The 26,438-nt window shown below is 41.0% G+C and overlaps 1 protein-coding gene across 1 annotated transcript in view; it reads right to left on the reverse strand.

Annotated features, from left to right (window-relative positions):
* Positions 1 to 993: 993 nt before the first annotated feature.
* USP3 (ubiquitin specific peptidase 3) overlaps positions 994 to 26,438 on the reverse strand; it is a 40,857-nt gene continuing 15,412 nt past the window's right edge. Inside the window, exons 2-15 of the mRNA XM_066558784.1 lie at positions 25,271 to 25,331; positions 23,431 to 23,562; positions 17,496 to 17,579; positions 15,947 to 16,028; positions 14,096 to 14,178; positions 13,421 to 13,534; positions 12,617 to 12,730; positions 8,521 to 8,667; positions 6,530 to 6,636; positions 6,280 to 6,360; positions 5,485 to 5,603; positions 5,220 to 5,333; positions 5,038 to 5,105; positions 994 to 4,376 (exon numbers count right to left, since the gene is read on the reverse strand). Coding sequence (XP_066414881.1) covers positions 4,211 to 4,376; positions 5,038 to 5,105; positions 5,220 to 5,333; positions 5,485 to 5,603; positions 6,280 to 6,360; positions 6,530 to 6,636; positions 8,521 to 8,667; positions 12,617 to 12,730; positions 13,421 to 13,534; positions 14,096 to 14,178; positions 15,947 to 16,028; positions 17,496 to 17,579; positions 23,431 to 23,562; positions 25,271 to 25,331 — 1,472 coding nt within the window. The 3' untranslated portion in view covers positions 994 to 4,210. The remainder of the gene's footprint in view (positions 4,377 to 5,037; positions 5,106 to 5,219; positions 5,334 to 5,484; positions 5,604 to 6,279; positions 6,361 to 6,529; positions 6,637 to 8,520; positions 8,668 to 12,616; positions 12,731 to 13,420; positions 13,535 to 14,095; positions 14,179 to 15,946; positions 16,029 to 17,495; positions 17,580 to 23,430; positions 23,563 to 25,270; positions 25,332 to 26,438) is intronic.

Genomic DNA, 26,438 nt, shown 5'->3' on the forward strand with positions numbered 1-26,438 from the left:
GCATTTTAATTAGAAGTGTTTTAATACAGGACAAGGTCGAGTGGGACTCAATTTTACCTCCTCCTTCACACCCCAAGAATGCAGTTTAAAATTCAACTCTGAAAAACAAGATCTGAAATCTGTTTGTAGTCTGCAACAATCATAGCTTGAGGAAGTGCTTGAGTAATGTGTATGTGTGAACACAGCTGGCATACACAAAGAAATGGCAATTCTTTCTGCTTCATTCTTTAGTTAGTAACTTTCTACTATATACAGTAAGGTGTGTTTAACAATTGCTGGTCTTCTTGGTTTTGTATCCTTTGTCATTTAATCTTATCTTTGAAATGATAAGGAGATTGCTGTTCCCCCTCCCCCTGTCAGAAACAGCTCTGGTCAATGCCACAAAAGGGACAAGAAGATTTCACATACCAGGTAATGCAGTTTACTGCAAAACAGCAGCCTAAAAGATGTGCCTGCAGGTGTTCTTCATTCTCATATTAGCATTTTCAAATCTCAAGAACTTACCTTTGTTTTTGTGCAGGTTTGAACAGTTGAGACTTCTCATAGTAAACCCACCAAATTAACAACAAATCAACAATCTAGCAAAGCTGCATGACAAGGATGTTAGGATGGACTCTTGCCAGACAGAGGGGACACACCACAATCTGACATAAAAATTACCAGCAGGTGGGTGACAAGGAATTTAAAATGGAATGGCAGATCCTCTCTGGGGTCAGGTGCTAAGTTTGGTAGAGGTGTTACAGAGTTAGGAACACTGCAATTGCTTTATTTTGTTTTTCCCACAGCAAGGTACAGTATTCTGCTATTTGTGTTCAGAGGACATACACCAATGTTCTGCAAGCCTGTAGAAGGACAAGGAGTTTCATTTTCTAAGGAAAGGAGACACTTTAATGGCACATTTTCCATAAACACGCTATGTGATGAGATATAATTCACATTCATCCTGGAAATGCTCCAGAAACACACAAGATGAGCACAGTCAGTAATCCTCACTGAAAATTACACACAAGATTTTAATGGTAAACAATTACAACTATGGCACTACAGTACTTGAGAATATCCTAAAGCACGTTGGAATCAGCTGTCAAGGTGCCCATTACCTCATCAGTAAGACACAGACACATCAGTAATGAAACATTGCTGGGGGAACTTAACACCGTGTGTTACACTTCCCACTGATTTAGTAAATCATCATAAATGGCCTCCTGTTTTTGATACAAGTCCACTATCCCTTCCTGTCTCAAACTTTTAAACTCTCTTGCTGACATTTAGGAGCTGGACATTTTGCTGTTTTGATTGACATAAATATTGGCTCCAGTTGTATACGTGGCTAAACAATCAGTAACAAAAGGACAACCTTTGATTGGACACATTTTGGTGAAAAAGATGCAAGTCTTTGAACTGTAGAGAGCAGTTGCTGCTTGCAGAGCAGTCTCAAGCAAGAAAAAAACTTCTTGCCAGCTAGTGTGTACTATGATGAGCAGTAAGTAGAAAAAAACATTTGGCTTAAATGAAAGAGATATTCCCCCCCCACAAGCGAGTAGATAAATACAGGATATACAAGCTAGGTTAAAAAGGTAATACTAGGCCAGGTGCAGTATTATGTTACTGGTTCAGTGCTCAGTTACTTTTTTTTTTCGACACCACACTGAATAGAATACAGTGGATAAGCAAAGTTCTCCACCAGGAAGAGAAATACTTGTGTTGCCACAACAAACTGTTCATACTGCCCATCTGAGTTTGCAGTGGGAGAAAATTAAATTAGGAAAGGATTTACAATGTACTTGTTCCAGCAAAGCATATGGCTGAGTCCTGAGCAGCACCTGCTGCAAGGACAGCCTGCTGTGATTGCATCGTGGCCCCAGAGCGGCCCCACACGGCCCTGCTGGAGCCACCACTGCCCAGGAGCTGCGTGGGACACAGCAAACGGGACTGAAAGAAAATGCTCAAGTCAGAACATAACTCTGACCCAAACAATTGCTGACAAGTAGAAGTCGATTAAAAGAAGTGAATGTTGCTGAAGATTACAAATTTAAATTTCTAAAAATACAGAAAGGCACATTTACATCACTGTTTTGCAAGAAGACTGCATACACCTGACTACTCTAAGTTAAACTGCTGCTGGCCCAGAGACAGTCATGTATTTTAAGCTTGGCATTCTCAAAGGTAAATTCTAAAGAAATCTGGTCCAAGCAGCATGCAGAGAAAACACAGCTAGAGGTGGCATGTGTGCAGCTCCCTGTGAGCAGCAGGAATGGCAGGAATGTGGTACAATGCTTTACCTGCTCTGTTTTCTGCTTGTCTAAAGCATCAGCAACCTATTCTTGTTGATTAGAAGAAAGACTGCCTGTAAGGAAGGGAAGGTGACAAACTATCTACAGCTTAAAGAAATGACAAATTCTAGTTACTGTTCAACTTAACTAAGAGACAGCATCCTTATAAATATGTCACTGTATCAAATAACACTATAGTCTTAACCTGTGTGCACACTTCAAAACCCATTAGCTATGCTGAATGATTTCTGCAGTTTTGGATTAAGCCAATTTGTCCTTATCCTGGCCTGTGAACAGCCAGCAGGACCCCAGGGCAAGGCACTGCTGTGCACTCCCTGTGCCGCAGGCTGCTCTGGGCTCCACTCCAGCCTCCCCTGCCCATGTCCTTCAGGGACATCAACTAAAACAGGACTCCCACTTGGAGTTTCCAGACAACTGCATTTTCTAGTTAACTAAGAGCTGCTGTTTGGTGCTGGGACTCTCCATGAACTGTAGGCTTTCAGGAGCGTTCAGCTCCTTGCTTGGTACAAGAGAGCCAGCTAGAAAGGAGAGACTGAGGGAACAGATCTGAAATGCAACAGTTCTCCAATTTCATGTTTTCTGTCAGATTACTGCTTTGGCAGTAGTGGTTTTCCTATCTGCCTTTCCCTTCACAGCAGCTGATTCCACTCAGCAGCCGTAGAGCTAAAACTGGTTTGGGTTTTTTTAGCGTAGTCTTTCTCTATTACATAGCCAGGTTTTAGAAACTGCACCATGACTCCAGTCTCCACCTAGAGACTGAAAAAATGCCCCCCCTGGGCCAGTGTGTAAATGCCACAGGAGCTCTCTGAGCCTGCTCCAGTCACAAGCACGCTTAGCACTTCCCTTGTGAGGGCTCTGCTGTGAGAGACTGAGCATCCTTCCTTGAGTTTGCACTTGAACTGACAGAACAATTTCATGCAAAGCACCTGCAACCCCATGACTCCTCTGCTTCCAAGTGAACTGCAGCCATGGAGCAGAGCTGCATGCAGAGCTGCATTTAGACCTACACCTGTTCTCACAAACCCCAGCCCTTGGGGCTGTACTTCCAACTCCCACTAGGAACTGCGGGGTTCTACTTGGGATTCTACTGCCAGGAAGTCTCCCCAGTTTTCAAGCACGTAAGTGTTCATGATCCAATTCCAGGACGACAGGCTAAACCAAGAGATGTCAAATGCAATTCATGTTCTGTTCTAAAACCATAAAGATAATTGTTTTAAATTTGCAGGGGATAGGGGGCAGCATATCTGAGCAGTACTGTAATTAAATTGCAGTATTGATACAATTGAACCAACTGTTTATTTACAATGATTCCTGAAAGTCACCAACCTGAATACACCAATACAGCAGCAATTACCTGGTCTACTTTATGATGTTATATTGCCTCTCTTCTGCAGACAAAGGATGATTGGTCAGAGGTCACTGCTTAAGTTTCTTGCACAAGGGAAAATAGTGCGTGCAAACAATTCCTTGATTGAAAGAGATTAAGTAATATCTACATAACAGGACTGCGAACAGCATGAAGTTGTATTGCTTTTCATGATCAAAAGCACATTTATCTTGCTTGTAAGGAGGACAGAGTTTTTTGATGTAAATGTGCCTTTAGAAAGTGAGAACTGAAAACATTAATATAAAAAAGTCAAATAACTATTTCATGAAACTATATATATAAAAATTGAGTTATCACAACTAAAGCAGCAAATCAAAATCTGCTGAGGTTTTCTGGTATAACTAAAAAAAAAAGTTAGTTTGTGTCCAAGTTCAGTAAGTCAAATGCTACCATTGACACAACAAAACAAAAACCCACAAGAGGAAATTGCAAAGTGCACAATGAAATTAATAAGTCTTGGATCAAGTATTTATGGAAAAATGGAAATGTTTGTCCGGTGGACTTGATAAGTAAGAATGCAAAGGAGGTATTAAAGTTTCTCTGCTCCAGGCTTGGCTTGGCGCTCCACGTAGAAGAGGATGTAGGCCTTGGCCTTGCCCACGGTCTCCTCGTCAGTCAGGGTTACAGTACTGTCATTGAAGTGGAACCAGCGGCCCTCGTGCGCTGCGTACGCTGTGTAGTGGCCGGAGCCAACGCTGTGGAGCAGGCACAGGGACAACAGTCAGGGATTCTCCTCACTGAGGCACCTTCTCCTGGGGCTAAGGGACTACCTGCAGGAAGGTACTCACAGCCCTGCACAGCAGATGCTTCTCTTTTTGAGCAGTGGGGCTCAAATTCTTTACATTAAAAGTTCTACAAGAACACATTGTCTTGTCCCTTCTACTGTTACTCTCAACAGATCTGTCCAGGGCTGGGGAAAGTTAAAAGACTTCCAGTAACTTTACTTCAAAATATGCCCAGTGCCTTCCCTATGCAAATGTACCTTCCAACATGAATAAAAAGAGGAAAAAATAGTCCTGTTTTGTAGTAAGAATTTCAGAATGAGACATTAATTCCTGGAAGGCCCCCTGACTCCTCCTCTTGGCTTAGGGCTTTTTTATTTGTGGAGGCACTAGAGTATTTTTATTTAATCTCACACATGTAGTCATTAGCCCCAAAGGCTGCCAGGGGGCATTCACAGGCCTGACTCTATTGGATCTATCGAAATTAATTCAGCTTAGCTCCCTGCCAGCTTATAAACTACAGCTTATTTCCCCCCATTAAAATACATGCCTTGGGACAGAAAGCCCTTCATTTCTCTGCATGCACCTGAGTGGAGAAGGTCTGTGCCAGGACAGGCTGGCTCCATGTACTCACCCTGAGCCGTGATGCACAACCACAGCCACGAGGTCATACAGGCAGCTCTCTGGGCCACTGTTTTCAGGCTGTGGTAGGAAAAAACAGAAACTCTTCAAATACCAGTAGCACCCTGGAATTTGTAATAAAGACGTATGCCATGGAACAAATTCCTTGCAGGAGGCATCAGGAGGTCTTCTTACCTCTAACAAGTAGCATTTCATGTCCAGGCCTCGCAAGGGAAACTCAACATATGTATCAACCTTGTTTCTCAGATATGCTGTCCAGTGAAAGCGTTTCAAGTGTAAGCATAGCACCTACAGGGGAACAGTCACAAAAGGTGTGTTAGAGGAGGGGGCTGAACTCGATTCTGGACATGGCAATAGCCATGGGGAGGAAGAGGTCTTGGCTGAACCATTATTTCCTTTGACATTTGGTCACACTGTTATTTCTCATGCTTGTACAAACCTTTGGTAGTTTCTGAATCCAGAATTTTTTGGTGGACTTCTGTTTCTTTTTGCATTTGTGACACATGTACAGCTCTGTCTCATCAAGTTCTTCCAGGTCTGTAAAACTGCGAAGACAATCTAGAAAAGGCAGATTCATCAAGTGGTTTTTGTAACATGAAACACGACAAATACAGCAATATAGGGGTGCTCATCTGCTGCAACCATTCTAGTTATATCCATCTGAGCAGCAAAAAAGCTGTATAATGTTTAATACAATAATGTGTTGTAACATGCAACCTTCCCTGTTCCTGAAAGCAGGTAGAAGTAGTTTGAAAGAAACAAACATGAATTCCCAAAATCTTCATCTTCCAAACAAGATTCCACCCACCATTCAGCAAAAACTGCTTTCAAACGAAGATAAATTATTTTCTAACATAGAATATTCAACTTTTAAAGCCTGTTTGGCTTTAGATATAAAGTGAACACACAAAACAGTGTTTTGTTAAATAGTTCGTGATTTTCAGCAAGTCTATTCACAAATCTGTAAAAAACTAACATCCTGTAAAAATCAAAGTCAGTAACAGTACTGCTGCTCAGCCTGCTGGACTGCATTGATGTGGTTTAAATGCAGAACCCCCAAGAGCCACCCTCACTGTGGGCATGGGCACATGCATCTGAGGACAGAGCCCCAGTGAACACCCACAGGCAACAGTACAGATCAGTGTCTGGGAAGAGAGAACTACACTGGAAATGCTCTGATTAGAAAGAAAATCCTCTTGGGCCTGGTATGATTTCATTAGGCAGGCACTCTTACCTCGTAGCGTGCACATTGGTCCACCCTCTTGGTTTTTAGTACGTTTATTTCTGAACTGACTTGGAATATCTAGCGAAAGGTCTAGAAAAGCAATGATTTAAAAACAACATTAGGGCTGAATAGAGCAATGCCCAGTCTTTTCAGGCTGACACGCTGGGTCTGTCATGTGACACCTAAATATATCAAGCTTCACATTTAATTTTCTGCTCTAAGTCACACAGTATTTGGAACACAAGAGGCAGCATCTTACCTAGGAATGGGTCAAACTTTCTAGATTCAGTCCCACATATTAGGCAGTTGACTTCATTTTGAAGAATGCCTCCGAAAATGGCAGTGACAACAGTAGATGCTCCATTTCTAGACAAAGCACATCAGAGAAGAACAGTCACCCAGAGAGCCTGAGCTGAATTCCCAACACCTGTCCAATGTTTGGTGCTCACACCTCCTGCGGTTGGACCCAGCCAATGGAACAGGGACTGGGTGCTCCAGGCAGAATGGGCACTGCAGCTGCCCAGAGGCCCGTCACATGAATGTAGTGCCTGCACTGCTTTATCTTGGACCTAAAGAAAGGGTGAACTGGGGGCTCCAAGCAGATGCTCAAACTGACAGTGCTGTGGTGCAGCTGGGTGCATTTCTATAGTCGAGCTGTACAGGATGCTCACACAAGTCCAGGATTTTAACCCTGTAATTAAGACTTCATCTGAAACAAAAATTCTTTCTTTGGTAGGTCAAGCATATTTTTGTTTTAACTCTACACCCTTTCTTACATGTGCTTTTGACTTCTTTGAGCACATTTCTGCACTTCACTGCCAGCAGCAGCTTAAGTTGCATTAAGACATGATAAACAATGTGCAAGATCAGCATTGTTCTCTAATCTTTCATTACTCTCCTACTGAATTTTTCAGCAGATTATGTAATGGGCCTGCTTCTCACAGGCAATTTAAAAAACACACAGATTTTAAGTTATGTTATTATACACTACTAAGGCTTGCAGAAACCTGTGTTCCTTGCCTGCACTCCACCTACATCTTTACAGCTCATCTCAACGCTTCCTGAGGAGGAGGAAATAGCTGCTCACATGGGCTGGTGCACAAGAAGAGAGCATTCAGAGCCTATTTGTTACTTTACTGGAAGCATTAAAGTGCCCTCAACAAGAAGGGCAGCTTACCCCACGTCACTGCACAATTGAACAGCCCTTCTCAAGACAAATTTACATTAAATAGGTGAACAAAGGTTAAATTCTCCTGGGATTCTGACATCCAAAATACTGACAAAACAAAATCAGTTTAGATTTCAAATATATGTCAATCTTACAAACATTTTAAGATTCTTCTGGGGGATTTTTAAGCATCAGCAACACGACATAAATGCAGTAAAGAGCACAGTCTGAATTTTGTTAGGCTTTCCCTAACAAAGCATCTATAAAACTCTGCATCTCAGGCCTGCTTACTCTGGCCTAATCAGTATAGAAGGAAAAACTCAAACTCTGGTTTTCTGTAGGGAATTAAGGACTTAAGGACCAAATGTGCAGGCTAATCTGACAACTTTCCTTCCTGAAGCAAAATAAGGTTTTGTCTCTTGTGTGAGTTTCAATCTAAGAGAAAACACAGCTAGGACAGAGGTCAGAAAAAAACAGTATTTTGAGAAATACAGAAAGAGGAGCCAAACACCCAAATTACACCTGTTTCAAGGTACACAGTAGCATGAAAACCAAAACTATGCACAAAAAAAAGCACCAACTGTAACTGTCAAGTGATACATGAGATCATCTGCTGGAAAACTGACTCTCCAAGTGCTAACTGCACTACTCAGTCATTTATCCAGGAGGTCTGCTCACAATTTAAACATCAAAATTGCTGGCCATCGTTTTTGCTCCTGCAGCATTGAGGCTATCCATCACCCTAAGACAATTGTATTGTCTGGGGAGAAGAAAGAATTCTATGGGCTATAGAAAATACAGTTTTTTATTTCTGAAAGACTAGTGAATTAAAATGTCTTTACAACTTAGCCTGTATGCTCACTCACACCTATGGAAACTGCTGATCTAAGACACTTCCTTTTGAAGGGACACAGATTGTACAGAATGCTCATCTTCATGACCTGCAGTTTTGTACTGCCTGAAGTTAGAAGCACTGAAGAAAACTTGAAACAAGGAACACTTAATCTGAAATTCCAGAGCCACCACATGCAGACCCATGCAAAGGCATGAAGGCTTTGAAGAAATTAAAAACCACTTCTTACATGCAACATTTGTTGCTTCCAGACAGGTTAGAATTTTCTTGCAAGATTACTGAGCGTGAAACACCGTTGAAGCCACCCTGGAGTTCCAGGTGTAGATGGTCCAAAAGGTAACGCATGAACTCGTGGGCATCCTGTTGCTGGTATCCCCTGAAGAGAAAAGGAAACAATAACAAAATTGCTTTAGAGGCAACACACAACAAGCACCAGGGTCACAGGAAAAAAAACCTTTGCCTCTTTAATCCTACTGAGCAGACTTTCCATATGTGCTTGGTACCAAGAAAGTTTTCCAAGTAGCCTCTGGAAGGACACGGCAATGTCCTGACAAATTAAGTGATTTTGGTCCTTTGCAGCTCATTCTCTCTGCATGCCTCTTGTGAGAATGGAGAAACCTTTAAGAATATACCATTCAGATAGGAAGAGAAAGCAGCAGGAAGCAGGAGACACCTGCCATGTGCACACACAGCTGGGCCTAGTGGAGCTGCCACATTGTTATCTGGCCTCACCAGCCCTGCCTGTGCCAGAGGCATCCCAGGACTGTGTCCCTGTTAAATGAAACACACAACGGATGGCAGCAGTGGCTTCTCCTCGGTCTTGTTTGGTACTGACTATGTTTGATTTGTGCCTCAGCAGAACTGCTTTCAATCTCATTCACACAGGACACTACTTGTCCCTGCTTTGAATCGGCCACAGATGAAGGTCAATATATTGTAATCTCAAACCTGGTAAGATTCAAAAGAAAGACACCACAAAATGTATTGTTCATGTGGGATGCAGAGTCAGCATTTCTGAGTGGTTCTCATTCAGTCATTGATCCCACTCACTTTGGCAAGTACATGTGTTTGTCTGTTTAGTCCCCTCCTCACCAAAGGCAGGAATTTATAGTCTCTAGGTTTGTTTTCCACATGCATCTTTCAGCATCACTACGAAGTCTGAAATAATTAAGATGAGAGCACCATTTCTTCTAGGATGAGATCTAGAGCCATGCTCGGAGTTGCACACTTCCCCTGCATAACTCATTTTCTGGGAGAGGGAGGTAATGGCAGGGGTACTCAGAGCATCTCTTGAGCATTTGGATTTGGTAGGACAGGGCTCCAGTCTCACATGTGCTGTGCCATCAGCAGCAATGTTGCTCAATCACCATTATTATTTCACCACTAAGAAACCTTACCGAAAAGAGCAGAGAAGCCATCAGGGTAAAACATGCCTTTTAAGTTATTTAAGCTGAATCATGCATAAAATTCAACAAACAGCTGGTTTTCACTTGCCATTAAGCTGCACACTGAGACAAAGCATGACAAGATATGCAGTGAAACACTGAAAGCTTTGTGCAACACTGACCTGAGTATGTGCAAGTCACTGTAGGCCTAAGCTACAGAAATCCCTACACAGCAAGAGCTGGCTTCCCCTCCACCTCCTGTCCATTCTCATAAGCTGCTTCATCAGGCCTCCCCTTTTCCACCTCACTACCCTGCCTAAGTGCTGGCAGTAATTGTCAGGTAGGAATGTCTGGGAGAGAAATATAAATGGGTTTATAAATGTGAGTGCTCAGGGGAGGGAAAAATCCTGTAAGATTCACAGCAGAGTACCCAGAAGGGGAGAGAAATGCTACCAGACTCACTGCAACAGAAGTATGCAATGTGAGGCTGATGTGCTTAGTGAGGAACACAGATGTGTCCAGTGAGAGTACTGCTAAGAGATAACAGAACAAAACAAAAAAATTTCACCTTGTAGGATTACAGTAATGCTTTCTTCCAAACCAGCAGCTTTAAAATAAATCAAGGAGTCTGTATATAGACACATGGGCAGCACTGCCTACCTTTTACAAGAGAAAACCCAGCACCCAGAGACACTGCTGTGCTTCAACAGGCCACAGTCTTGTACAGCCAAGATAGGGCTTACTGTCCCAAAGTTGCAAAGTAATTATATGTTTGGTATAACTGCTGGCATTAAACTTCCTTGATTCTCATCATTTAAATGAAAGATAACTAACTGTATGAAGAACAGAATAAACAGATTTCTGTTGTTTGGGTTATTCATTGAGCAGATGTATTCACAGCATCTTGTCAGCAGTGCTAGAGATATAACAGGTAAGAGAACATCTTTATTATGTGAGAACATGGAGCAATTGCAGTGGTTTTGGTTCACTAATCTGAGTTTTTCAGTTAATACACCAATTAATGTAGTGGGTTTAGCACTGGCCAAATGCCAATGTACTCATTAGAATTATTTATTCATTTTTTGCTGCAAGATAAGGCTTAGGAGGAGAGCAAAGCAGACTCAAAACTTTAAAGGGCATAAAGAAATCTTTATAAACCAAACTAAAAGAAAAATATTAAGAAATCAGAATAAACCTTCAGAACACTTCTCCTCCCTCCAACACTTCTTTCTTTTCTCTCTAACAATATAAAGAGACAAAATGTGGCATTTTCAGTCAGTTTATTACTTTTAAAATAATCTTTCTTCAGTTTACTTAGGGAGAGGAGTCTTTCTTGCCATGTCATGGAGATTTTTTCACAAGAAACAGTTCTTTCATGGTTTTAATTTTCACTAATAGCAGCCACCTGGAAATTTGCAATTGTGAAGTCTCTCCTACGTTTGGTAGATTTTTCACTACTACTACCTGGGTCATTTCAGTTCGTTGGGGTGAAATTTTAAGGATGAGTGCTCTAGTACAGAGACAAAAGTTTTCTTTATATATTTTTGGGAAACAGAGGTCTCTTCTTCTATCCCTGGGGCAAGATTTTTCATCTCTTTAATTACTCTCGAAACTTTTCATCCAATTACAGCTACTTCAGCATCTGCTTGCTTTAGTATTGGTGCTCCTGCTCATGGCTGTGCTTAGAACACTACATCTCTCCAAGGCATTTTATGAGTTATAGGGAAAAAGTCTGATGGATTAATTATATCTCCATCATAGCTTTAAAAGAGAATTTTAGCTTAAGACTAACACTTTTTTTTTTCTTTATTTGGGCTTTGGCTCTTTTTTTCTCATCGATGTTGGTTTCTTTCTGTTGTTCTTTTTATGTGCTTTTAATTTTTTTTTATTTGGGAGAAGTGGCGCTGGCAGGTTTCTTTGTTTTAGAATGGAATTTTATAGCACTGAATGAGTTAATTTTATTTGGGCTTTGCATTAGGAAATGGCTTTTTGTTGCTGGTCACAGGATTTCTGCCAGGCAGTGGCACGGAGGCTCACAGCATTGCTTTCAGCTGTTCCTGTGCTTCTGAATTGGGATTATGTTGTTAATGGTGATTTCACAGAGGTGTATTTCACTTTTTTTAAGTGGTTTAACAGGGTGTCAATATTTAAAATGAGCTAGCTGATTGGTTTTGTCAGGTACAAAGGAAACTGTTACGGTTTTTATAAGGAATTACTTCAGTAGTTGGTGGATTTTTTCCTTAACTAAAAACCAAACTATGGTAAACTACAACAGCAACTTACCTTCATCACAATATATCCTAACAGGTTTCAGTGCTCCTTTGAAAGAGGTTCGGGGGTCAGGACAGGGAGACCTTTGAGAGGAACAATACTTGGGTTTACTTGGGTAACCTTCTTTACCACTTATCATCTGTTTTGTAAGTATGGGCCCAAAATGCTTATTATGCACAGAATTTTTCTTTTCTAGCCCTTATGTCATGTCCAGCTGGTGACTGCTGTATTTTGAGAGAATCAAGGAAGTTTCAGCCAGTATGTTTGCATTTAGACCTGTAGGTGCTGTATCTTTTTTAATCTGACTACATCATTTTCTTACTGCAGCCAAGCCTGGGTTCAGTCAACACCCTGCACTTGGCACTTACCAACCAGTCAATAGCTTGATTCCCTTGGAGCACTAGCTCAAAGGTACAACTACCACTGTTTCTCCTGTGAGATCTTATTCTCTCTGAAAGTGCTACATGTGGCAGAAGGGCAGAAGGAAAAAGCAAGCACTACTGATGAACAGAAAACTGTTGATCAAAGCAAAGATCCTTTTCAAAGCACATATGTAGGCATATGGAAAGCTACAGAGAGTGCATCCTGTGGATGCAGTCCATTTTAGAGTAGGACACCAGCAATATGTGGTTGCAATCAAGAGTACTGTTATTTTTAAAAAAAACTTACCTAAAATTTGGCATTATTTTCCAAACAACGTAAAATAAAGACTCTGGACTAAATGCAGTTTGGCTTCCTTGCCATAAAGCACAGAGTGTCTTTCTGAATTCTTCCACAAGTGAACTGTAAAGAAAGTAAGAGCTGGTGTTTAATGTGCATTTGTTTACAACCCTTAGAGGTTTACTTGTTCAATGGTACAAGTATCAGACATTAGCTGGGTTAAGACTGTAACGACTGGGTAAATATCCTTTCCAGTAGCTTCAAAGATTTTATGTCCAAAATCCTACCCACAATTGTTGAAGACGAACAGATTTGGGAAATTATATTTCAGATGTTCAGGATGGACTCATGTGAACACCTATGCACTGTTCATCATTTTAGTGCAGACTCTGCTAACATCCTTTTAGCATCCTTCTAACACTTGCTCAAGCAACCTACAGATCATCAATCACTTACTCCTGAACTTCCTGTAGTAGTAGTCACAGTGGGTTGACTTGCAGTCACATCCTCATGACCCTATTTTAGATGGAAGTCAGGAGCATGATGTCTGCAGCACATATCAAGAGGACTTCTTACCATGGTTTAACACGTCACACTCCAGCACTACCTGATGCATCTGACTGCCCCTCCCTGCAGCATCAGACCTCTAACAGCAAGCTGCAAGTGCTACGAGTTTCTTTCTTTGTAGACAACTATTCTTCTGTGCCTTTGTCCCCTGTGAACTGTGCAAGATCAAAAGTGTCCAGTGGCCCCAGCAGCCCAACCTTGCTGTTTGCTGCACAGCTGAGAGCTCACAAGGCACACACAGCTTACACATTGTTATCCCCCTGGCTCCTGGTGTGGTAAGTTCGCCGCCCTGCCGTCTTCCCATTCCTCAGCTCCACTGCAGGCAACTCTTTGAAGTAACAGCAAAACTGCTGAATGTTACTAGGAAAAATGAAATAAGAATGAAATCCTTTAAGGGCAGAGAAAAAGGATAATATTGTGTATACTGGAGCTTGTTCTCTGAAATGCATGAACACCACCTCATGCGGTGATACAGGATGGCAATCACAAACAGTTCAAGAGACAAGAAACACTACAGCAAAGACCTTCTGTCAGTAACTACACAGACCTGCAAACATCACTGTCATCCCAGCTTCCTCAAATAATTACATTTTGGCTCTGCTTTGACTAAGAGATACCCTGCCAGCTGAGCTACCATTTCCTAACAACCCAGACTTGCATTTGCTGAGGAAGTTAACTTATTTTACTGGCCTCAGCAGTGAAGGGGCACTCTCCTGGTCTGCCAAGGCCATGGCACGTTTCCTCTGGAATGCTGTACCACAGGATGTGCCTCACACCATGAAACACAACTTTATCAACCCATGCACACCCACTCCTGCCAATTCAGATATGCTTCTGTCCAGTGGGAACATGCCAAATTCACCTGCCCAATGCTGCAGCACACAAGCCCCCTGAGAGTGGTGGGAGAGCTGGGGAAGGTACCTGAGTGACTGAAGGATTGCATTCATGAAACAAGTGTTCCCCAGGTTCCGAAGGCCTGTGGCACAAAGGGCAGTGGTGCTTCCCTAGAATGAGAACAGTTAGGTTACAGAAAGATTCATCACTGCTCCACCTCTTCCCTCCTGCAGAGCCACCACTGTCAGATCAAGCACAGATCTGAACAATAACCAACTACACCGAATGCAGCTGCAAAGATAAACAACCCCCTCAGCAGCTCAAAGTGCCCCGAAGCTCCATCTTGACATGAAAACACTTTCTTACTCATTCCTGTCAAGAGAAAACTATACTACATCTTTTCCTGTGCAAATAAATCTAGAATAGGACAATACAGTTAATCACAGGCTCTTATTGCCAAGGATTTGTGTGTGTGTGTGTATGTTAAATATTCCCACTCCAATAGCGTTCAGGAGAACTGGACAGCAATTTCCCTACAGTGCCCTTGAAAAATTAAAGTACCAATCCTCATCCATCTTTTCCCATGTCTGATATGCAGGGTATGGCCACCTCCAGGTTGTTTTTAAGTCACCAGCACTAGTCTGAATCTCAGTGGGATTCTGTGGTGGCCAGAAGGGTTTTTGAAAGACAAGACAACAGCATTTATTTGGGAAATAAACAGTCAAGTTAGACTGTGCAAAGAAGAGGCAAAGAGTTGAAATAAGAGAAGCAAAATACACATCATTTACAGCCTAGAACAATGAACCCACAGATGTTCGTGTTTGCTTGCTTTTCACCAAATTATCTCCAGAGTGGTGGGGAGGAAAGAGAAGAAAAATGTGGACAACACTGCATTTATGCATTTTAATGGCTTTCAGTTTTCCAAACAAATGATGCTGTGTACTGCCATAGCAAGAAAGCCCCACTATTTCTCCTAGGCTTCCTCAATCTCTGCAAGATTGGGACAGTGCAGGAAGTGCAGACAGCACATTCAGACAACCCTAAACTGACTGTAGTAATGCATTTTTTAAAGCAACTAAACCCCTCCAGACTTTGCCAACAGCAACCAACTGCTTTGCTCCACCCCAGGCTCTTATTCCCACTCACATCCCCTCGGGCAGTTGTTCCTATGGCAGAAGGAGCTGCTGTTCCAGCTGCTTTTGGTGACACTGCTGTCCCACAGCCCAAAAGCTCTGCTCCATCTCTCCCCCTTTTTCCCAAGGGTGAAAATGAACCAGTTGAATACAGTTGGTCAGTATCTCCCCTCTCCATCCTCAAATTCTGGAAGAAATTATGAAAACTCCCATAATCCAATCTGTGCAAAAGAGACATCTGACTTGTGACATTCTTTGTTTGGAAGAAATGATGCAGCCCCTCGGCCATCTAGCCTGGGCTGGATCCTCCTCTCCTGGGTGCTATCTTGCAGATCTGAAGTTAGAATAGCAGGAAGATGAAATGAGGAGCAGAAAAGCCTAAAAACAGTCCATAGTTCCTCTTGAAAGCAAGTTTTACTGAGCTCTTTTAAAAAACTGGTAACATTTTTTACTTTTTTTCTAACAATTACTCTTAGCCTCCCTCAAGAATGTACCTCCTCCTTTGCCTTCTGCACCTGGGACAATAAAAACCAAAAAAACCAAAAAATGACATAAGCTGCTTGTCTGCTCAGAAAACCAAAGCTCCATCTTGACATGAAACTCTTCTAAAGCCCAGGAAAGCTCAGTCTACATCAGCAGAAATGCAGCAGAGCATCAGCCATGTTTGTGTGTGAAAGGGCTTTTCAGGGGTGTGGCCAGGAGATGCTAAAGAGCACCAAGAACAGTTTGGGTCTAGGTCCAATATAAACCTCAGCAGGTTTACAAAAACCCTTTAAACTCACTGAACCAGATCTGCTGTACTTACATTTACTTTCAATAACTTGCTGTTCAGAGATGAGTTTTCCAATAGTTTTCTTTTCCTATGTCTGTCTGATGTAAAGGCTGAACTGTTGGAAAACAATTATAAGTGGTTATTTACCAGAAAAACAATATTGTGTGGAATGGAGCAGAGAAAAACAACTCATGTTTAACAAAGTGATTCCTTCTGTCACCAGTTGTCAGTGACAGCAAACAGGCTCCCCATTGCTGCAGCATGGAATTGGCTGCACCTCCCTCAGGGCACAGCCCCAGGGCCCACCAGTAAGTTTATGGAGGATGCTCTGCTCAGGGATGTGTGCCTTCATGAGTGGCCTTAGTAGCAGCTACTTGTCATCTAAAATATTCATCCTTCTCCTAGGTCAAAGAAATTAAGTTCTTCTGTCAGGAAAATCATGTAAGCCTTTAAAAATACAACTTAAAAAAACTCACAACAAAATTAAGTTACCAAAAATCAAGAGTATGTGGAATGTTAGTGCTTGCGTATGGTAACTGACTTCTCTTACTCAAAGAAAAATACACGAAGTTCTAACATTTGTGTAATACTCAGTTACAATAATAATTGCTCAGTCTTTTGCACATCAATGGAAATTAATGGACCCTCCATTAAACCAGTTGATGCCTTCTCTCTAATTTGATGCTGAAATCATAGCTTATTTCAGGGTTTGGTTGGTGGTTTTTTCCTTTTCCTTTCTTTTTTATTAAAACACCCTCCAAGCATTCAAAAACTACCATTACACAGAATGCAAGCCTGCACTGTATCTTTTACTTCCCAAGAAGTTACATGGCTTGGATGTTTCCAATTCACTTCTCATTATACTTAAACATCTTTACATCTCATAATGTACCTGACAAGACCATCAGAAGAGCATGGAAAATAATGAAAATATTAAGATAACTACATGTAATTGATACACTTAGCTCAGGAAGGATCCAGAGATTTCCCCAGATCACAAGAATTTCATAGCAGGAGTCTTATGTGAACTCAGGGGCATTCTGATGTACATGGAAGCACTGAATGCACCCATATTTCTGCCTGGCATTAGGTAAGATTTTCAGGCCAACTGTGCAAGCACTTTTTGCTCTCTAGGACTGGCCACAGCACATACATCACCCAGGATCAGATTATCTGCTTTACAGTGGAACAGCACCAGACAGAGACAAAGGAAAAAATGTCTCTTCTGTGCAGTTCCAAGGTCCTAAGTCTTCTTAATCTTTTTGCTAGCAAATCAAACTGTACAATTAATAGGAAGACTACTTCCACCTGCATTTCTTCTCAAATTTCTCTGATAAAAAAAGCTTATTCTGTTTTTTTGACAAAACTCTGACAACAAGACATACAATCATGATCAATCAAATCCATTTGTTCTGCACCTCTGCTTCTCAGTGATGAAAAGGTTTTTAAACATAGTGTCAGACACATAGAAGGGTTAAGACACATGTAATTAGATACATATATACATATGAAACAAATACCATTTCAATGATGCACATTACAAGTCTGGCCAAGGCAGTCTGGATGCAAACAAACTACTTACTTTTCCAAGTTCTGTAGGTGCTCTCTGACCTTCTGTACCAGGCCCAGCTTGGTATCATTGACTACAAAATCATCACAACGATAACTGCAAGAAAAATATTTTTTAGAATATGCAAAGCACCTCAGTGAAGCAGATCAAAGCACACAAGCCCATGTGTGGAAAGCACCAAAGGGATCCAGTGAAAGATTATGAGAACTGGGGAGCACAACACCTCACACTGAGCTTGGTTCCCTCCAAGAAACCCCCTCCAGCAAAAGAGGGTACAGGAACCATCTTATTACATGGGTTTTCTGCTAGTTTAGTTCTTTATTGTAAATCAAAACATGATATACTGCCTGGCCCAAGGCAGAATTCTAGTTCAACAAAAACTGAAACAGCGTAACGAAAAGCAGACTTAGTAGTCTATCCACAGATTCATCAGAAAAGATCAACTGACCCCTGGCAAACAGAATACAAAGATTTTATAAATTTTGAAACTATTTTAACATTGTAAGTTATCACTGAAACCTGAAATGCTCAACAGATATATCCAAATATAAAAGTCTGTGCTACTGAAAAAACACCAGGGAAGATGATGGACTAAGAGATCACTTGAGTGTTCCAAAGCCAGTCCAGAAGTCTATGGCAACTTGCACCTCGTGCTTAACCACAAATATCATTCAATCACTCATCAGTTTCTGTACATACTGGGAAGTGTCAAATTACAGCTTCAAATTTTGGCAGGCAAGTGAACAAGTGAGGAAAATTAACTTTGGATATGTTTAATATCAGAACTGTAGCTATGTCTCTTCCTTTGGCACAAGAGTGACTCAAATGCAAAATACATCATCATCATCATCATCATCACCTCAGGCTATTCCTCTGCTGGAGCAGATACACATTTGCTTCCTAATTTAATGAAGCTACTGACTTCAGGCACAAGTGGAATTCACAACACTGTTGCATAAATCAGCAGGTATTGCCAGTGTTACTTCGAACTCTACATTCTTGAAAAGGCTACAGAGTTGAGAAAGTAAAGGGCCTTGCCACTGAATGGAGCCCCTAAGACCAGTGTGCTCAGTACCTCTGATTTTTCCCTCTAAGAAGAGAAATTACCATGATGCCTCCAGACATCCAAACACTGCACACAGCAGTTATGGTGTGGCAGCAGCTCTCTGGCCACAGAGAGGAAACACAACTTTCCCAGGCTTTCCTGGGGAAGGCTGTCAGAAGATCAGAGAAAAGAATGATAAATAATTCTTATCTTCACTTGCTGCACCTGTTGTTGTGAACATGTGGAATGTGCTATGGAGATCTGTTTACCAAAGGGTGGTTTCTTAATTGGCCAATGGTGATGGTGTTTGGATTGAAGGACCAATTGGGTCCACCTGCACCGTGACTGTCTGTAGGGGCAATGGGTTCTTAGTAAGAACAGTATAATAAAGGGATTGATCAGCCTTCTGGAATCATGGAGTCAATGCTAATTATTACCCAGCTGGGGGCCTGTGTCATCATTATGGGCACTTACACAAGATCTAGAAATTAGTAAGATCACCAGTATTTTTTCTTTTACATTTTTAAAGATGGCCACAGACCCAGTTAGTTTGGGAGGGAGAAGTCTGTTAATGTGCTCATTTTTCAGCCACATTTAGGTAGTCCTTGTCAGCTTTTTCAGCTACCTACAAAGACCTAGTGAGGTGCTCCTGCATTTGGCATCCCACAGGAGCCAGCTGTCAGGCCAGCACTCAGAGCACACAGGCCCAGTCAGCCAGTACACAGTGTGGGACCCCAGCTGCACCAGCACAGCCACACTGCTACTAATGCTGGAGCTACTCTTGAGAAAACAGGGCATGGAAACAGATCCAAGCTCACTGAAACCTTCAATGAGAACTTATTGCTGAAAGAGAATTTCATTGCTCCCATGCCCTGAAAAAACCTTATTTTTACACACCAGTTTAGCACATGCCCCAAGATGGAAGAATAAAACCAAATACATCAGAAAGTGTCAGGGTCCTTCCAACACTGGAAAAGTAATTTTAAGTTTCACTTAGAATCAAGCCAATCTTCTATTTCTCTTTTTAATAGGTAGGTTTTTTAAAAAGCCCCTCTTGCAACACTGAGGATTCAGCACTACTATTAGAAATAACAGCATTACCTCCAAACTATTTTGGAGAAACCAAGTAAACAGATTTAGAAGTAGTTTATGTTTTAGTAACTTAAATCTGCTAAGCCCACACACCTTAAGGGTAAACTGCTGAGAAGTTACATCCTATATGTGAAGCTGCCATTCAAAACAGCTGCCTAATTTATGATCCTCAGCATTACTGCAAATTAACAAATACCTTTTTTGGATACAGTAGCTACAGCAACGACACAGAACAAATTCTATACCTTGCAGAGGGTCCCTTATATGGCTTGGCACAGTATTTTCCTCTATACACTATTTTTAGTACCTCTGCTACTTCCAAGACCTAGCCTCCTTTGCTTCTAAAATGGCATTAAGCCAGTGAATATATGCACTGCTCTATGTGGGAACATGGGTGCTTACTGCTGGTACAGTGCTTAGGAGGGACAGAACTTCATGCTGTATTTAAAAGCCCTGACTAGATTTGAAGAATTTGAAGGATAGGAAAAATGAAGAAAAGGTTTCCTTAGTTATGGCAACACCTTATATGAATAAACAAAGAGTTCAAGTTTTACTGTCTGGATAAAAGGCTTTTTGCTCTTATTTTCACTCATTGTAGAATGCAAAACAATAGGACTAAGCAACCTCATTTTCCAATGCTCATGACACCAGCACAGTAAGTCTGGTTTGTTTTTTAAAGAGAACCCTCTTCACAGAGACTAAAAAAGAATTTTTCTAAGTCCTTGACAGTTGGTTATTTTTACACCAGCCAGGAACACACACCCCTGACAAAGCTGTGTCCCTTTAAGGGGTAACAAGGAGGGTAATGGATGAGAAATCTGACCTGCAAACTGTGTCTGGGATTAAATGAACACAGGAAACATATTATGCAAATATGTCAACAGGGGAGCCTTTCTTCTTCAGTGCCAACTGTCTGTGCACTAGCACAGAGAAAACTAATTCACAAGAGTCCCCTTTCAGGAAAGTGGGGCTCTTACATGTATCATTTTACTTCTTGTGCACAAAAAACCCTAACACAGAATGGGAAAGCACCCTCTTACAGTTTGAAGACAAAAAAGATCTGTACTTCTTGCAAACTCTTTGTGTTGTAGTACTTTAGAACTAACTGAAAGGCTGATTACCTCCAAAAAGTGGGATTCAGGACTCTCTCTCAGCAGAGTCTGACTGTTTAGTACTGCATCTTTTGTCTCAAAAGCGACCAAAGAATCAAGAAGAGAGCTGTACTCTTGTAACAAAATATTAAGAAATTCTCTCAACTTTTCCAATGGTAAAACTGAGCAGCTGAACAGGACTGAGTAAGCAAAGAACAAAACCCTCTGGAAAGACTGCATTACAGGCTATGGCATGGCCAAAGGAAGGCAAAGGATCAAATGCTGCCTTCTTAGAAAGCCCATACAGGCCTGTTCACTGATACTATCATGCAAGCCAAGGAATACAGTAAATTGGGATCCATAAGATAAAAATGGAATAAGAGCACCATGCTCAACTTTGTGCAGTAAACAGAACAGCACATAAAAATATAAAAGCATTAAAATATCTGCATTATTTTTACAGTAGAAATAAAATTCAATTAAGTCTTAAGATGGTATTTTATTGACTTTCAAATTATTGAGGCAGCCCACCCTGGTAGCATAAAATACTCATCTTTCCATAAAGGTTCACTTGAAAGAACCACCATGGTATAAACAGACTGTCTACTGGATTCACATCTACACTGCAGTTCACAAATAGGCTTTGCAAAGCTATTGAAAGCCCATTCATTCTCCACAATACCTAATTATGTCTCAAATTTACCCAACTATTAGCTTTAACTGGCAGCAGCCTCCACAGTACTGTCCAAAATAAAGGCAGAAAAGTTGATCTGGATGCCTTCTGTTTCATCTTTAAACTTCTGTGCTCATTTCAACTGGGCGCAGTAACAAATTCAAGTATCTTTCCCTGATTATCATGTGGGAAAAACCTGAAATATCCTAAATGAAAGCAAAGATAAACTGCTTTTGAAACTTGTTCACCTTCACATTAGCACAGGGGTTATAATTTGCTGGTGAATTACCTACACAACAGGAACTCCCCAAGGCAAAGCTGGCTACAATTAGTTCCAGTTCATCCACAGATGACTCAGCCCTCGACTACAGCAGCAAAGGCATCACATGCTGAAGTGCTTCCCTTCTGTGCTCCCACAAACACACACCTCCCCAGGTGCAGGCCTGCCTGCCCTGCCCTGCCCTGCCCAGCTGGGGTCAGTAACACATCCCACAGCCCCCAGCCTGGCTGCTGGGATTTTGCAATGCCCCCACTGGGCTTGGGAGAAGGTCAGCAGGGTGCTCAGACTTGCTGCTCTAACTCACCAAGCCTCAGCAAGTTCAGAACGCTATTTGTCATAATGGAGATATAATCAAAGACTTCAAATACCCTGCTAAAATTCCTCCACAGATTATTACCTTCAGAATGACTGGAAGACAGGGTATAATTCAAACACAACAAAAAGCCACAACAGAGAACTCAGCTGCTAGCAGTACTGATTGGGAAAGTGAAACTAGCTTCTCATAGCTGTCACAATGCTGGTAACCTGTGCAAATTTACCCCTTGGAAAACTTGTCAGTTTTCTCATGTATTCACATAGGAGCAGATAAAAATGCCGGTCCTTAAAATAAAATGCAAATAAAGCAAAATTCCCCTACATCACAAAGCTACTCAGACCTTTAGTCCATGCTTAAATACCTACAGCTGCTTCCACCATCTAAGCAGTTTTTGAGTTGCTCTGAACAACATTTCTTCAGGTGAAATCACATAACTGGGGTTTTACTTGCAGGGGATAAAAATGTTTGTTACAGAAGCATTCCTCATAAAACTACTTCATCAAACAGACTTTTTTTTTCCCTAATGAACTACCCAAAAGACACCCAACTATTTGAATAAAATACCCATTAGAGCAGCCACATATCCAGTAATTTTACAAGAACGTAACAGGGATTTCCCCGAGATTTACACTGCTCAAATCCTGCTCTGCCACACTGCACAAGTAACAGCACACATGGGGAACCATGGAGCAGCTGCCAATGGGGAAGCACCTGTCAAGAGGTTCACTTAAGGGGGAAGAGGATGGAGGATGCTGAGGCAAGAAGCAGTGCTTTCCACTGACTCCCAGTCTTTGCCCTCTGGGGAACAAGGACCATGGGGAACCCAACATCAGCAGCATCAATATTAAGTTTCCCTAAACAGTGCATATCACACTGCAAGAACCCCACAGAAGGAATCAGCCCAGGCCACTGTGCTGTTTAAAGAAACATTTCTGACTGTTTTCCTTACTCTTGCTAGAGACTTGATGCTGCTTCCCAACAGGATCAGCCACTTTCCCAGACTCACAGAAAGTACACACACAAACACAACTCCGGCTCAGCTCTCTTGGACAGGAACTACAGTGTAATAGTTTACCTTCTGAATTCTGACAAATAAAGGACATGTGAAAGGCTCACCAGCTTGATGGAAGGAGCAACACCAACCAAATGGCTTTTGCAATTAAGAGGTTTGGGTCTCCACACACCCCAAAGCAAAAAGAAGCAACTCCAAAGCCCATAGGGCTTATTTCAAAAGGTTTCTTTGTTTAGGACATTTGACATGTGAGAGTTTAGTTACAGCCAGTAACTGTACAGTGCTGCAATAGATATAGAAAAGCAGAGTGTTCCAAAAAGACAGGTCTGGAAAGCAAAAGATGAAATGCTCAAAAATGTGTGTAATATAATACTGCACAAGAGTCTGATGTTTTTGCCTGTGTATAAAAAGTTGTCAAATTAGTGTTTAAACCCTTACCAGTATGTACTGTAACTACTGCAATCCATACACACAGTATGCTGAACTTTCTCCTGTTTTTCTGTTTTCTTATGATTGGTCATAGGAATCTGTGCATCTTCATAATGCTTTTTTGCATGGCCATTCACATATCTAAATTAAATGTAAAAGAAAGAAGTTTATACTTCTAAACAGCTAATCAACATTCATTAAAAAAACAGCAATAAAAAAGGTATCCAGTATTTACAACAGCATTAGAAAGACAATTCATTTGTGTGAAAACACTGGCCAAATCTTCTAATGTTTTCCCCCTTTGCTCCCTCCTGTGGTCCAAACTGGCCCCTCCACCTCCTTGACCAAATCCCAGGATCTGTGCTCCTAACAGACTAATGCACTTCCACAACTGAGAAAATCCTGAACCCCCTTTTTCCCATACCTGTAGTGCACTTAGTTCTCTGTACTGCCTTCACATATACTCTTCTTACAGCTCTACCTTTTCTCCCCCAGCACTTGTATTTGGGATCCCTTTAACAGAGTGCTGACTCCCATTTCCAGCTTTCCCATTCTGCAGCGTGATTTAACGTTACAGACATCGAGTTCATGAACTTGGGCTCTGGAGCTTGTTGTTACATAAGGGAATAAGAATCTAAAATCCTGCAGCTTTTTTGCTGACATAATGAGCATTTTCATGCTCAAAGTTTGACATATAGGAAATTAAGCACCTTTAATTAAAAAAAAAAGAGCCCTAAGGTGTATTTTATTTTCTCATTCAATTATTTTCCATTCTCAGGATGGGAGATGTTTGGAAAGACAAAAAAAACCCTGCATAAATAACTGACCCAATATCTACCAATTGCACATAAGAAAGGCTATTTGGAGACAGTAGTAATTTTTTTAAGATTAGTAAGAATTAAAATATTCCAATTATTTATTGCACACCATTGCATACCATGAAGTATCTCCCCCTCTCTTAGCTCCCACCAAGTATAAATTTATTAAATAGAAAAACAGAGGGGAAAAAAGGGTCAGTGTCAAAAACTCTTAATAGGACACATTACTAAAACTGTAGCACTTAGTGATACCCAGATCAAACAACCAAAACCTGGAGTTTTATTCAAACCACATTAAAAGACAAAATCACTATGTTTAATGATGCTTTCCCAGAATAACAGCACACCAGCACAGATGTTACCCAACAGAAGAAATCATGTTCATGCCTCAGATACTGTCTAAATGTCAATACTAACTGCATTCCAATAATCTGTGCATCTCAAACATTTATGTAGCAGCACATTTTCTACAATTACCCTGACATATAAATAACAGCATGATTATATAATTCCTCCACAATTTACTTGGTGTACTTCAACTAATACAGACATCAAGGTGAAGTCGGAAGGAATTCTGATGGCAGCTACCTCTTACGTGCTATGGCAATAATTTTAGGTCCAAAACTACACTGCAGTACATTTAAGCCATTTCCAGTCTCAGCTGCTGTTTCTCTCAAAATAAGCTGTGCCAACTTGTGGCTTTGCAACAACTCTTATTGTGTTCATCTTATTGCAAAAGAAACATCTTGCACAGAATGGAACTTTACAATAACCTACTAAACTATCACACTTTTTGAACTGAGCAATCAAATTTACTGTCCATTTTACTTTAAAAGCCCAATGAAATAAAACCCCCATATCTTGAATGTAATCTCTGGACTCTCCTAAAGTAGCAAAGAACCATGTTAAGCATAAACATACAATGTTAAAGGTTTGTTTCAGGGAAATTTTGAACTAACTCCCTCAGAGTGAAGCAACAAAGGAGAAAGATAAAGGTGTGCTGAAGATTTGCACACTAGCACTGTACCCACCTTCCACAATGGACACTCGAACACGTCAGACAGACCCAGGGACTTTTATTTGACCGGCACACTAGGAAAGATTTTAAAAAGAAAAGTGTCAAACAAATGAAGTCTACTTGATTTTAAAACACAATGCAAGAATATCAGAATGACAAAAACACTGGCAAACATTGCATTTTTTTCTTTTGGCTTTTAATAACAGTCCAGTGAACACAGGATAAAAAGCTATGGCGCTTCTGTTTTATAAAACTTGTTCTACAAGAAACCATTTTAAAGGAGATACTGCAAGAAGCGTGGCAATCTGATAAGGAAGCACACAGAATAAATTACTGTGCAATGCATGCTAATACAGACCATTTATACCATGTGTATTCCTATGCTGCAGCGCTCATACAGAATTTATCCATAATGACTTCACCCTCAGTCCTGCACAAGCAGCTGAAAGGTTAAAATGTAACACCAGTGCTGTGCTTCACAATCTACTCAAGACATCAGATGATGTTATCTAAGTTTTTGGCTGTCACATTTTAAATCTAGAAAATTTAAAATATGGATATTTTAAGCTAAAGGGCCTAAACAAAAAATCCCAATAACGACCCCCCCAAAAAAAAGGCAAACAGTAAAAAAAGATTCCATCCCTGGGTAGGGCCACAGAAATGGGATATTCCAACTCTAATTCCAACCCAGCAGGTCACTGAAAGAGGGCTATGAAATACAACACTTAGATTGGAATGAAATAAAATTGTTAACAACTATCCATTACCACAGAATTTACAAAAATAATATTACACTTCCAAATACCCAACTAATATTAAGAGAAAATTAAAATAAAATGCTAAGTGCACTGCTATAAGGCCAGAAAACAAAAATAAAATACAACTTTGATTATCCCCAAAATACAAAAGGGTATGATACCACACACATAAATTTTACACATCATAAATTTCTGCTGCTTGGAACAGCCAGTGAAGAGAGTCACAGAGGAAAGAAAAGGCTTTGGGAACTTGAGGGTCTGTGAGGCCAGGGGGTAGAAAGACAACGAGAAGAGGACTGACCCTGGTTGTACATGTAAATTACTGATATTGTTATTCATTGTGGGAAAGCTTGAGAACAGCCCTCCCTTTCTGGAGTCAAACCTTGAAACAAGAACTGAAGCAGCACAGAAGCTGCTCCAGGA

This window comes from Molothrus aeneus, chromosome 13 (assembly GCF_037042795.1).
Source record: "Molothrus aeneus isolate 106 chromosome 13, BPBGC_Maene_1.0, whole genome shotgun sequence".
In the NCBI taxonomy this organism is placed as follows: domain Eukaryota; kingdom Metazoa; phylum Chordata; class Aves; order Passeriformes; family Icteridae; genus Molothrus; species Molothrus aeneus.